The sequence below is a fragment of the Natrix helvetica genome (genome assembly GCF_964273705.1).
Source record: "Natrix helvetica genome assembly, chromosome: 4".
Lineage (NCBI taxonomy): Eukaryota > Metazoa > Chordata > Lepidosauria > Squamata > Natricidae > Natrix > Natrix helvetica.
In genome coordinates this window covers 35,953,265-35,967,839 of record NC_138550.1, presented here as the reverse complement: position 1 = coordinate 35,967,839, position 14,575 = coordinate 35,953,265, and the positions used below count along the sequence as shown (strand labels likewise).

At 42.4% G+C, this 14,575-nt stretch overlaps 1 protein-coding gene across 14 annotated transcripts in view; it reads right to left on the bottom strand.

The window, feature by feature from the left end:
- BBX (BBX high mobility group box domain containing) overlaps nt 1-14,575 on the bottom strand; it is a 119,814-nt gene that overhangs the window by 31,691 nt on the left and 73,548 nt on the right. For all 14 annotated transcript variants that reach the window (XM_081952038.1, XM_081952047.1, XM_081952040.1 and 11 more), the window contains 2 exons: nt 10,998-11,168; nt 2,829-3,071 (listed from right to left, as the gene is read on the bottom strand). In XM_081952038.1, coding sequence (XP_081808164.1) covers nt 2,829-3,071; nt 10,998-11,168 — 414 coding nt within the window. The remainder of the gene's footprint in view (nt 1-2,828; nt 3,072-10,997; nt 11,169-14,575) is intronic.

Sequence of the window (14,575 nt, the reverse complement as noted above, 5' to 3'; positions counted from 1 at the left end):
ATAAAGACAAAATTTCCTTAAAATAAGGAATGCTACTGAAAATACAAACCTTCATTTTCTATGTATATTTTTTCCTGTAGAACTAAGAAATGTTAAGGAGGCTCAATGGCAAGTTTTTGTTGTTAATTACTGCTGTTATACTCTTAAACCGCATAAAGAATAAAAATTATATGTTTAATTGAATGTTTCTTACATATTCTTGGAATGAACATTACTGGGCTGAACACTTAGTCATATTGTTTCTTTTCAATAGAAAATGTGGAACTTACTTTTAGACTCATATCACTAGAGGCACAGTACTGTATCCATTTTTTTAAAGAAAAATTATTCTTAACAGCTTTTGAGTTGTAAGCTTTTATAGGAATATTATATATACAATAATTTCCTGCTCCATGAATTAAGGCTTTGTTTATCAAAGATAAATTTCCTACATTACACTATCCCTAATATGCAATTTGCTGCTCAATGTCTCTACTTCATTTAATTAATTAGTTTATTTATTGTCAACATATTAATCAACAGTCTCTTAATTTCATTACAGATAATCCTTGAGATACGACCAGTCACTTTACTGTCATTCAAAGTAACGACAGACTTCCTAAAAGCCATATAAGATCCTGTTTTGAAGTTATGGCCACTGTAGTGCCGCCGGGAACATTCACCCTTACAATTGACCAGAGGGACACTGTCGCATCTCCCCACCTTTTTTCCTCCCATCCTTCCCCATTGGTACCCAGGCTTTGGCCTTACTCTGCACATGCCTATCAGCCACTGCACAGTTACCTTTTGAAGATCTCTGGACCTCATGTTGGAGAAGAAGGAAAGGCCATACATCCCGGTGCCATATGGCTGCCTCCCTGAAACAGCAGCCATTTTCAGTGAACCTGCAAATCTTTAAGATGGTTTTCAGAAGCTTTCTGCAGTGCTGTGCAGACTGTGTTAAGCAATTGCAGGTGCAATGAAAATGACAGCCTCTTCTGGAAAAATCTAGCATGGAGACATTGGTCTTTCCCCAACCTGAGCTCAGAAATCTTCAAAATAGAAGTGAGAAAGAGAGAGAGAGTGTGGGGCCTGGTACAGTGGGGTGGGGATCAGGGGGTGGGGTGGGGAGAGGGGAATATCCACAGGGTTCCAAGGGATGGCAAGCAGAGCGTGTCAGGGTGGTGGTGGTGACCTTAGGAGGTCTAGAAAGGCAGGCTTAGGACTGCACTAGACCTCCAAGGCCTACTCTGACAGACCCTGTGCTCTGCTTAACAACCTACTAGCTAATTGAACAGCTGCATCAGGTGGGGATCCTTAAGCAAGCCGACCTCACTTAATGGCTATCACCACTTACAACTGTAATGGGAAGGATCTATTACAGTTGTAACTCAAGGACTAACTATATAAAAAAAATCACAGCAAAATTATACTAAGGCAGAGTTAAAATGTATTAATGTTACCTGTTATCTATTTATTTATTATGTTCAGGCAATGATGTTATTTTCATTATAGCACTTCATTTATTACAGAATATTCTCAACAATACCATTAGCTGCCATAAACTTTTTAAAATGTACCACAATTTATATATTTTACTACTTTTCAATTTTTCTGAACTTGTTCAGATAAAGGGCAGGATATCAATTAGTTTAGATAAATATAATAATAATTCCTTGTCAAAGGGTCTTCCCAATTAAATGTTATTAACTTCTTCTATCTTCAGTTGGGATAATAATGTCAGATAACTGAGTTGCGTGGGAATTATGAGGAAGATAACTAACCAGCTTCAAAGCCCTGCTGCTTCATTGCAGACAAGGTAATGGGGATTTTTCTTACATTTTAATTCCATGATGAACTTTATTTTTATAACTTTCTTATTATTGAATATGACATAAGGAAACTATCTTTGCCAGCTCAGGACTGGTGTTGGTAAGGAACAAAGAAAACTATTGCTTGACATGAATTAGTAAGATGGCTCAAATATTTATCATTTTCTATTGTAGTTCTACATTCAAAATATCTTTAAGCTGTCCTTCTAAATAGGGAAATATATTACTACATAGTCAAACATTTTAAAATACTGCTAAATTCTCCTGTAAATGCACTGCTAAGAAAGAGAACTTAGTGATATTAACTATTTAATTCCTGAATAACTGGAGAATCATCTTACCTAACCATAATCTTACATTTCATACTTAACTCAAAAACACCTGTTTGAAATTTGTCTCTGAAAATTAACTCTATGCAAAGATAAGAGAATCTCTATGTGAGGAATTAAATAGCTCATAACATATAGTTACATTTTCAAGTATAACATATTCTTACAAATTTAAAAAACAAACAATAAACATAGCTTATTAACATACCTATCTTGTTTGATTGCACTGTATTTGGGTGCTTCCCAAATGTTCTGGATCATTACTCACACAATTCTTGCCATTGCAGATTCCTTCTTTGATATTTATTAAAATATTTCACTGAGCGATCCCCTCTACATAAGAGTGATGGGAGCCTCTGGTGTCTGGGGCCAAGCTATACAGGTCAAGCAAGGGCCGAAGTGGATGGAGCAATAAACCAAGAGGGAGGAATGGAAGCTCTGAAATTTTTTTTTTTTGCCTTCACTGTCCTTGCACTTTGAACTTTTACTCATTACATAAATTTATCGTTTATTTACTGTTAACTTTAAGTTCTAGTTTTTAATTTTATATACTATTCTTTGATTGTTAATTGTTAGCTGTCTTAAGGGTTTACCCGAGTAGAAAAGTGAAGCATAAATCAAACAAATATATTATCAAGAAAATGAACAATATATAATTGAAAGACCCATTGATCCTGTTATTGTATACCTCCTTGGCCATGTCGGTGTATTTTTGTTTTTCTTTAGGCTCAAGAAGAGACCACCAATCTGCCAATATTTTGGTAGCACCACGATTGTCCAGACGAGGATGTTCTTGCCGGACAAGGGAACGATGACGTTTGCAGAACAAAAGGAATGCATTCATTGGTCTGCGAGCTCGCTGTTCTGAAGATTTCTCATCTTCTGTTTCATCAGCATCATGATCAAGACCATCAGCACTCAGAATCTGGACCTATTTTACAATGAAGAAAATATAACATACAGTATACAAAGAATGTTACTGACAAGGATTTCTTATTACATCCACAAGTTATTTGCTCTGATACCTAGTTTCAAGTAAAGAAATATGTCTGTATGCAAGAAAAAAAATCCTTATTCTCCACAAAGATATTTAAATCTTCCAGTTTAGACAGTTTAAGAGTATGAAGTCTTTGATACTAGAAGCAATATATAAATTAAGTAAATCTTATAAAACATTATGTTGGTTGCAATAATTTCTTCTTCTTCCGCCTCTCTTCCTCCTCTTTCCTGATCCCCTCCCCCTCCAATAACGATTATTGTCCAATAAAATTGCATTTCTCCCCTTCTTTAATATTTCCCCTTTCTCTCTCCTTCCCTTTGTTCCTGTGATGTTTCCTGTGAATGATGGCTCATCCACGTCTTCCTCAGATGCCTCAGGGGAGAATGAGAGCATTCCTGGCACATCCAGTATTGCTGACCCTGAACTGTCTGTTGAACATGCCTCCGGGGAGTGCTAGAAGGCCAATGAGGAAGAGGGGGAGGAGCTGCGGCCTTGGTAGATGCTAGAGCACGCAGGGCAGAGAGGCGGAGATCTGCCAGATTGATGGGGGAAAGGCCCCGCCCTTCTTAATGAGCTGCACCAGGAGGGGCTATTTGGCATGGCAGGAGGCATTGTTGGAAGCAATATGTGTCTGTCGTGGCCAGATGGTTGTATGTGTTTCTGGAACTCTGCAGCTAGTGGATTTAATTCAGTTGCAGAGAGCGTTTATGTTTGTTTGCAGCAGCCGGTTATCTGTCGGTTGGACTAATTGGCCATTGCCTGGAAGGTTAGTTTGGAGCTTGTTCATGGCTGGCTTCAATAAAAATGACCTACCAAACACCTGGATTGGACTATTCCTACGACTTCTCCTTGCAAACCCTGAAACCCAGACCACCGGACTTATTGACAAGTCTCAGTGGAGGCCCCTAATCTCGGAGGGGATTTTGAGCTGTTTGTTTTTGGAACCTATCCAGGCAAAACCTTTATTTTCAAAACTTTTTTGGTTTGGCTATAAGTTTGTTTTGCTTTTGGTTATCTATTTGGTTGTGAGCCAATTATTGTGCAAAGCTTGCAGATGGGGGTTAGCTGAAAATTGGAAATGGAACTGTTGAGGGAACAGACTGAATAAAGCTCTGTACACCAACCCCGACATGGGGTGAGTGGGGGAGGCACACTTCCCCTTTAACTCATTTAACTATTTTAATTATCATTTGTCAATATATATATATTATGTTTTTCATATTACGCAGGTGTGTATGTACATGGGTTTGTCAAAGGCAATCCCTTTTTTATATAACCTGGTTTGAGTGGAAAATCATTGTTAAAATTAGCCTCCTCAATATTTTATGGGGAATTGAAAAAATTATAAAGAACAATATATTAACAAGATTTGGATTTGGCCAGGATGAATTACCATCAATTTTTCCTCTTACCTATGTAAGAGGAACATAGAACAATATTGGAAGGAACTATTACTAAGTGATGTAGTTACAAAGCATAAAGCTATCCTGGCAATTAAAACTTCCGGATGGCTTCCAACAAGCAAAGCAGGCAGGAAGTTGCAAACTCCAGGTGGATTGCAATCTGGAGGGCAGGAAGTGGCTGCTGTCAGGTGCGGGAGGCTTGGTAGCATGGCATAAGTGCAGCAGGGCTAGGGAAGACTACTGACAGATGTCGGATGGTAGGCAAATGGCTGGTGAGGAATGAGTGAGGTCATGCCAGGAATTTCTGTTCTTGGTAAATAGATGCCCACTGAGACATGGCAGAGGTTGCTGCTGCTGGGTGGAAGAGACTTACAAGAGCAACTTCTGACCTTAACTGTAGGCTTTCCCCACTGATTTTGCTTGAGTGAAGCCAGCAAGGAAAGTCACAAATGGCAATCACATGATCATAGGATGCTGTAACCCAGGGATGTCAAATTCGATTTCATTGAGTGCCGCATCAGGGTCTGGGTAGGCATGGCCAGCTTGACATCACTCATGTCAGGGGCGACTGTAGCCGGAGCGCTCTGCCAGAGAAAACGGGCTCCCAAGCTCCATTTTCAGCTATGATGGCCTCCTGCAACCCTCTGCCAGCAAAAACTGAGCTCGGGAATGCTGCGTTTTCACTGGCAGAGGCACCGAGGGCCAGTCCTTCGCTATTTCCAGAATTCCCCTACGGGCCAGATGTAAGTAACCCGCGGGCCGGATCCAACTCCTGCACCTTGTGTTTGACACCCCTGCTGTAACCATTTTAAGCGTGAGCTGATTGTCAGAATTGTTTCATATCTCTACTGCTTCTTTGAAAGATCTGCAGTTTTAGTTTTGGACAAATCATCCACATTTGCTTTGACTAAATGGATAATAACTGACACCAGCAATATAACTTTTAGTGTTTGTCCATGTTCTTCGACTCGTTACAACATTGTCAATTTCATTACTTGGGTTTCTCTGTTTATTGCTTCCAATCCTGTTAAACAAACTTTTTCTTCAACTACTACACTGTAATCTATGACAGGAATTTCACCAGATGTCTATATGTTAATAAATTTTATATGCTTCTCTGTACTAGTTGACGCTCATTTTATTTTCCTTATTTAGAACATCAGAATATAGACAACCAAGGCCACAAATTTTTATCATTAAATCTTCTTGATGTTTCATACTGAGGTGCAATAGGTAATTACCTACATTAAAGACTCCCACATTCTTCTATAATGTTCTAATTTATCATGTATAACCTCACACATACTCCTATTTCAGAAAATGAAAAACAGTAATAAAAAACTAAAAATACAAAAACCAACACAAAAAATGCACACACATACATTTCAGATACCATGTTTCATCAGCTCTCAAATTCCCTTTAGAAAAGGTCTATTTTTAAATATAACTGGAAGAGAAGTAGAATTTGTGTCAAATACACAATGGCAGGAGGCCATTGCAGAAGGTCAGCCAGAAAATGCCAGAAAACAAGGTATCTAAGTCTCAGTCCACCAATGTTCCAAAAATGAGGGACAATCAGATCCTTTCCCAGCATAATCAAAGTGGTTTGACTCATACCAATGAAGAGATACTGAAGATAACCTGGTGCCATTCTATAAGGGGCTTTCTAGGATACAACCAACACTTTAAAATGCTGTATTTACCCATTGGTACCCATGTATCTCTGGGTGATTGCTTTTTGTACCAAATGAAGCTTTTAGATAGTCGCTAACTCTTGTAGTATTCAATTTGTCCAGCCAGATAGGTGGTTGGGCTTACTCCAGGTTCCGTGTCTTAAGCAATGTTTATCTGACACAAGACCAGGGGTGAAATGCTACTGGTTCAGGCCAGTTTGCCTGAACCGGTAGTAAAAAATACTACCATTTGCCTGAATTGGTAGTAAAAAAATGCTTTAAAAAGTTTTTTTAAAAGTTCCGACCATCAGTTGTGCAACAATCAGCTGTGCTGGGCAATCATTGAACTTTTAAAAAAAATTTTAAAAGCATTTTTACTACTGATCAGATATCAGTAGTATGCGACAATCAGCTGTGATTGTCTGTGAAATTCCTGCTTGTTGCAGGGGCTATTTTGTGTGAAGTCCAGCTGCTTTTGCATTGTGTGTCAGTTGTGCAGCCACGCCCACCAGTCACATGACCACCAAGCCACGCCCACAGAACCAGTAGGGAAATTTTTTTGAATTTCACCACTGCACAAGATATAATTTGCCTGCTGCTGTTTCTGTTTGAACAAGATTCCCCTGAGATTCAGATGAACCCTGCCTGCCTTTCTGAAGACTATGTTTTATCCCTAAGCAGTGAATTAGAAAGATTTATGGCTGTTTCTGGTTTTGACTGTTTCAAGTTGTCTATGGAAAATATATTTTACTATATTTTAATGTGCTTTTCTTTGAACTGAATACACCATGCATGTTCAATAAGTAGCTTACTTGAGTTGATTGACTAAAAATAAAATCTACATCATTCTAAATTTGGAAATGTATGGGTGGCTCCCAGTTTCATATAGTGAAGGTGTGATTAGCCAGATACACTGTTGGTAGTTGTTTTTTTCTTTCATAATTATATTGTAGTTTTTTTTCTTTGGATTTATTGTACATGGCCATACTTCAAGAGCTGTGGTGGCACAATGGATAGAATGCAGTATTGCAGGCTAATTCTGTCAACTGCCAGCAGTTTGATCCTGACTGTCTCAAGCCTTCTATCCTTCCAAGGTTGATAAAATGAGGACCCAGATTGTTGGGGCAATATGCTGACACTGTAAACCGCTTAGAGAGAAAGTGTAAACACTATGCAGTATATAAGTCTAAGTGTTATTGCTAAGATCATCTCAAAATCAAAATAAGTGCCTAAATTGAACTATTTCAATTTAACCCAAACTTTTGGTGATGGGGGATTTTAACCTGCCGTCGATGGGAGAAGCGTCTGAGGGGGTGCGGGAGTTCATGGCTTCCATGACAGCCATGGACCTGACCCAGTTAATTCAGGGCCCTACTCACGAGGGAGGCCACACCCTGGACCTTGTTTTTGTCTCTGGCCAGTGGACGAGTGATCTGGGAATAGGGGTCCTAGACATTATTCCCCTGTCATGGTCGGATCACTCACTTCTCCGGCTGGACTTCCCTGGTGCTACCCCCCGCCGCGAGGAGGCGGAACTGGAAGGTATTAGATGGTTCCGCCCCAAGCGCCTGATGGAACCAGATAGGTTCCAGACGGAACTTGGGCCACCTCCTGTGGACCTGACCCGCCCCCGGGTGGAGGACCTGGTAGACGCATGGAATAGTGCTACTACCGGGGCCCTAGACCGGGTGGCGCCTTTGCGGCCTCTCCTGCGGCGACGAACCACCCTGGCACCTTGGTTTACCGAGGAGCTAAGGGTGATGAAACGCCACAAGAGACGCCTAGAGAGTCGTTGGAGATCCTCCCGTTCCGAATTTGACCGAGCACAGGTACGAGCATATTTGAAGACGTACCTTGTGGCATTAAGAGCGGCCAAACGTCAACATTGTGCCGCTCTTATTGCGTCTGCAGATAACCGCCCTGCTGCCCTGTTTCGGGTGACTCGTTCCCTCTTGTCTGAGAGACCACGGGAAGCCCCACTTCAGGGCAGAGCAGAGGAGTTTGGGAAATATCTACAGGACAAAGTCGCTCAAATCCGGACGGGATGGGCCCCTTTCAGTGGTCCAGTAGAGACGCCCGTGGCGAGTCTTGAGGGACCGCTTTGGGAGGAGTTTGACTCGGTTGCCATCGAGGATTTGGACAGGTTGCGTGGACGTCTGCGACCCACCACATGTTTATTGGACCCGTGTCCCTCCTGGCTTGTACTGGCATCCTGGGAGGTTACGCGCGACTGGCTCCTGGGCCTGGTGAACGCCTCGTTGGGTGAGGGGTCTCTACCGGCCGCCTTGAAAGAGGCGGTGGTGAGGCCCTTGCTCAAGAAGCCTTCCCTGGACCCAATGGACCTAGTCAATTATCGTCCAGTCTCCAACCTTCCTTTTTTAGCGAAGGTTGTAGAGAGTGTGGTGGTACAGCAGTTCCCTCGTCACCTGGAGGAAAATGATTATCTAGACCCGTGCCAGTCCGGCTTCCGACCCGGGCACAGCACGGAGACGGCCTTGGTCGCATTGGTGGATGATCTCTGGAGGGCCAGAGATAGGGGTTGTTCCTCTATCCTGGTCCTATTAGATCTCTCGGCGGCGTTCGATACCATCGACCATGGTATCCTGTTGCACCGGCTAGAGGGGTTGGGAGTCAGGGGCACCGTTTTACGGTGGTTTGGCTCCTACCTCTCTGATCGGACGCAACGTGTGTTGGCAGGGGAGCAGAGTTCGACCCGGAGGTCACTCACATGTGGAGTGCCACAGGGATCGGTGCTCTCGCCTCTCCTGTTCAACACATATATGAAACCGCTGGGCGAGATCATCCGTGGTTTTGGGGTGGGATATCATCTGTATGCTGATGATACTCAGCTATACATTTCCACCCCGAACCACCCCAATGAGGCCGTCGAAATGATGTCCCGGTGTCTGGAGGCCGTACGGGTCTGGATGGATGGCAACCGACTAAAACTCAACCCTTCCAAGACGGAGTGGCTGTGGCTTCCGGCCTCCCGGTTCAATGAGGTGCTTCCATCTCTGGCCATTGGGGGCGTCCAACTAGCCCCCATGGAACAGGTGCGCAATTTGGGCGTCCTCCTAGATGCCCGGCTGTCCATGGATGACCATGTGACAGCCGTGGCGAGGGGGGCGTTCCATCAGGTTCGCCTGATGCGCCAATTGCGCCCCTTATTGGACCGGGATGCCCTACGCACAGTCACCCATGCGCTAGTGACGTCTCGCCTGGATTACTGCAATGCTCTCTACATGGGGCTTCCCTTGAGATGCACTCGGAGACTACAGTTGGTCCAGAATGCGGCCGCGCGGGTGATTATGGGGAGGACTAGATACTCCCCTGTAACACCTCTCCTGCGCGAGCTGCACTGGCTTCCTGTGGTCTACCGAGTGCGTTTCAAGGTTTTGATTATGATCTTTAAAGCGCTTCATGGCACAGGGCCTAGTTACATGCAGGATCGCATCCTGCCCCACACATCCCTACGACCAATTCGCTCACACAGAGAGGGACTTCTCCGGGTGCCGTCCGCCAAACAGTGCCGGGGGGCGACACCCAGGAGCAGAGCCTTCTCTGTGATGGGCCCAGCCCTGTGGAATGACCTCCCCCGTGACATCAGGATTACTTCCGATCTCCGCTCCTTCCGTGTACAGCTGAAGACCCACCTCTTTCAATTATCTGGCCTGGCTCAATCGTAATTTTTCTTATTCCTCCTAACTGTTTTTAAATTGTATTTTAAACGTTAAATTTTAATTGTATATTGGGTTCTTACAATTGGGGTATTTTAATGCTGGTTTTTTAACTATCTATATGATGTAAATTGTTACCTCCTCCGAGTCCGTGTCCGTGTATGTGTATGTATGTTTTGTATGTATGCCTATGTGTTTTTGTATATTCTCTATGTTTTATATGCCCCATTGTACGCCGCCCCGAGTCCTACTTGGAAAGGGAGCGGCTAATAAATTCAAACTTATTATTATTATTATTATTATTATTATTATTATTATTATTATTATTATTATTTAAATTAAATTAAACTACATTACATTACATTACATTCACTCTGTTTATACATTCTCTTTACCATCAGATATTAATAGCAATATTTGGATGAAGGTGGAACAGCTTCAAGGAAAAGACTTTGAGGGCTTTAGGGTCTGGTGTTTTCATATGTTAATCAAATATAATTTGAGGAATAATATGTTCATCAGTTGTAGTCAGGATCCCACAATATGATTCAGGAAAGATCTTATTCGTTTTCAAAAACAGTATATGCCTTATAAAAATGCTGTTCAAAACACCATTAAAGATATGGTTCATTGGTCATACAGTCCATTTGCGGTAATCCTCAACTTACAACAATTCATTTAGTGACAGTCCAAAGTTATAACAGCAGTGAAAAAGTGACCTATGACCACTTTTCACACTTACAACTGTTGCAACAGCATTCCCATGATCATGTGATCAAAATTCAGATGCTTGGCAACTGGTTCATATTTATGTTGGTTGCCTCCCAGGGTCATTTGATCAATTTTTGCAACCTTCTGACATGAAATGTCAATGGGGAAGCCAGATTCATTTTACAACAGTTTTACTAACTTAACAACTGCAGTCATTCACTTAACAAGTGTAGCAGGGAATGGGGCATAAGTCACTTAACAACGGTCTCATTTGGCAACATAAATTTTGGGCTCAATTGTGGACATAGGTTGAGGACAACCTGTGCTTTGAAAAGATCCGCATAAATTTAAGGGTGTCATTCTTAATTCTATTTTTCAAAAGGATAATTTTACCTTTTCAATATCTTCCTCGTCTTCTTCCTCTTCCTCCTCTTCAGAAAAGTCAAGGATTTTCTTTGCAAGTAGTGGATGCCACTGAAGACACTTCCTCTTTGGTCGTTTTCCAGTTCCTTCTCCGTCTGTTGAGTGATCTTTATTCCTATTGCTGCCTTTCATTACTGTGACCTGCCAGGAAAATGAACAAGTATGTTTTGTATATTAAAACATATGTATTGAAAACAATATTTCAATGTTTGAAATAATAATTCATTAGTAAGTGTAATTCACTGTAAAGTTTTCAGCCTTTCACGATGCTTCTATACAAAAAGTTAATTTTAGTAGAGTGGGAGACGAAGAAAGATAGCAAAGAAGCCAATGTACAATAGCACTTTTCAAGAATGTTACCCAGAAGGTTAAGGTCTGTTTCCCTTTATTTCAAGGACAGGGAAAGACAGATTCAAGTTGAATCTTGGAGAAAATCAAACAGTTAGAACAACTAACAAGAGAAATAATCATTTCTATTGTTAATTTCATTCAGATGCTGCACATATATTTTATTAAACTATTACTAATGACATTCATACTGTATTTGTGATATAATTTGGTATTGGGAAGAAAAAAGATGGTGTTAGATTTGTTTGATTAGTTTTCCATCAGATGACATCTCAATGTAAGGTCAAATTGTGTGGGTCTCCTAAACATTGTTCTTAACAGTCATTTTGGTGGTGTGTTATAGGCAACTGACTAGAAACCAGGAAACCTTGAGCTTTAGTTCTGTCTTAGACATGAAGCCACGGTCCCTACAAAATCTTTGGAACTGAATTCACTCTGCATCTCAGAAAACCACCTTCAAATTTTAGCAGCAGGCCCCATCACGTTTTTTAGTATCACAACATGAGAGGACCTGCTGCTAAAATTTGAAGGTGATTTTCTGAGATGCAGAGTAACTTACTCAGTTCCAAAAATTTTGTAAGGACCCTGGCTTCACATCTAAGGCAGAACCAAAGGTCAAGGTTTCCTGGTTTCTAGTCTGTTGCCTTTAACTACATCATCAAAATGGCTCTTAAAATTACTATTATTTAAACTGCATGTTCTCAGAATATTTTTTAGTATATTTGGTATCCTAAAATTATTTACACTAAAATGCAAATACTTCTGATTGTTAATTCCAATTGTTCATTATTTTCTTCACTAAGCCATAATTCATCTCTTTGGAACCAGAAATCTCAGCTACCCACTGTTCTTGTTAAAGGCATATAGAAAATCATGATGTCCCAGGGTTAAGAACCTTTAATATTAGCTATAAATATATGATTAACACAAGAATGCCTAAGGAAGTACTCCTGTAAGTTTAAAGAAGTTAGTTATTAAATACTACCAGTATTACAATGGTAATCTACCATTTTCATTAGATCACATTTTACTATAATACACCACAGAACAAACTATTTCTTGTTTCCTTGGAGCAACTGATACTCTGTGCTACCACCTTTAATTTAATGCATTTTATTATTTCTGTAATTATACTTGAAACTCATTTATATATTTGCATTCAATTACAATGTAACTTAATTATATGTAACATATTCTTGTGTTTTTAAACCATATTTTTAATTATAAAACTGATTCTGTTATATTTCTTAAAAATATATATGTGAGTATAAAAAGGATAGCAAGTTTAGGAAATCTATGATCCTTGAAAAGTAAGGCAACATTAATTTTTTCTATTCAGTTTTTATTATGTTCATAGTGATATATACTGTATGGTAAATCAAATATTATAACAGGATTTTTTTTCTCTATCTTAACACCATGTGCATGCCAAAATTGCTCTAGAATTAACAGTTAAGTAAATAAATATATTGTATTAGTCTAATACAGCCCTAAAGTCTAAATTTTAAAAGATCTGTTTATTCTTGGGTTATAACCGCCATTGAAAAGTGATAAAAACACAAGTGGTACATGACATTTTAGAGTCATCTTACCTTGTGATCATGCTAATCCTATGAAGAATTTTTATCTTAGTGATGGGGGATTTTAACCTGCCATCGGCGGGAGAAGCATCAGAGGGGGTTCGGGAGTTCATGGCTTCCATGATAGCCATGGACCTGACTCAATTGATTCAGGGCCCGACACACGAGGGAGGTCACACCTTGGACCTTGTTTTTGTCTCTGGCCAGTGGTTGAGTGATCTGGGAGGAGGGAACTTAACCATCACTCCTCTGTCATGGTCAGATCACTCACTCCTCCGACTTGACTTCCCTGGTGCAACCCCCCGCTGCGGGGAGGCGGAACCGGAAAACACTAGATGGCTCCGCCCCAGGCGCCTGATGGAACCAGATAGGTTCCAAACGGAGCTTGGGCCACCTCCTGTAGTCCTGACCCGCCCTCGGGTAGAGGACCTGGTAGCCGCGTGGAACAATGCGACTACCGGGGCCTTGAACCGGGTGGCGCCTTTGCGGCCTCTCCGGCGGCAACGATCCACCCTGGCTCCTTGGTTCACCGAGGAGCTAAGGGTGATGAAGCGCCGCAAGAGATGCCTAGAGAGTCGTTGGAGATACTCCCGATCCGAATTTGACCGAGCACAGGTACGAGCCCACTTAAGGACGTACCTAGTGGCATTGAGAACGGCCAAACGCCAATATTGTGCCGCTCTCATTGCATCCGCAGAGAACCGCCCTGCCGCCCTGTTTCGGGTGTCCCGCTCCCTCCTGTTTCAGAGGCCGCGGGAGGCCCCTTTACAGGGTAGGGCAGAGGAATTTGGGAAATATCTGCAGGATAAAATCGCTCAAATCCGGAAGGATTGGGTCCCCTTCAGCGGCCCAGTGGAGACGTCCGTGGCGAGTCTTGAGAAACCTTTCTGGGAGGAGTTTGACTTGGTTGTCATCGAGGATTTGGACAGATTGCATGGACGACTGAGACCTACCACATGTTTACTGGACCCGTGTCCCTCCTGGCTTGTACTGGCATCCTGGGAGGTTACACGCGACTGGCTCCTGGGCCTAGTGAACGCTTCGCTGGGTGAGGGGTCTCTTCCGGCCGCCTTGAAAGAGGCGGTGGTGAGACCCTTGCTCAAGAAGCCTTCCCTGGATCCTACGGAGCTGGCCAATTATCGTCCTGTCTCCAACCTTCCCTTTCTGGCGAAGGTTGTTGAGAGTGTGGTGGCTTCTCAGTTCCCACGACATCTGGAGGAGAATTGTTATCTAGACCCGCGCCAGTCCGGCTTTCGCCCTGGGCACAGCACAGAGACGGCCTTGGTCGCGTTGGTAGATGATCTCTGGAGGGCCAGAGATAGGGGTTGTTCCTCTATCCTGGTCCTATTAGACCTCTCGGCGGCTTTTGATACCATCGACCATGGTATCCTGTTGCACCGACTGGAGGGGTTGGGGGTCCGGGGGACGATTTTGCGGTGGTTTGGCTCCTACCTTTCTGGCCGGACGCAACGTGTGTTGGCAGGGGAGCAGAGGTCGACCCTAAGCCCCCTTACTTGTGGGGTGCCACAGGGGTCGGTCCTCTCGCCACTCCTGTTCAACACATATATGAAGCCGCTGGGTGAGATCATCCGTGGTTTCGGGGTGGGATATCATCTGTAC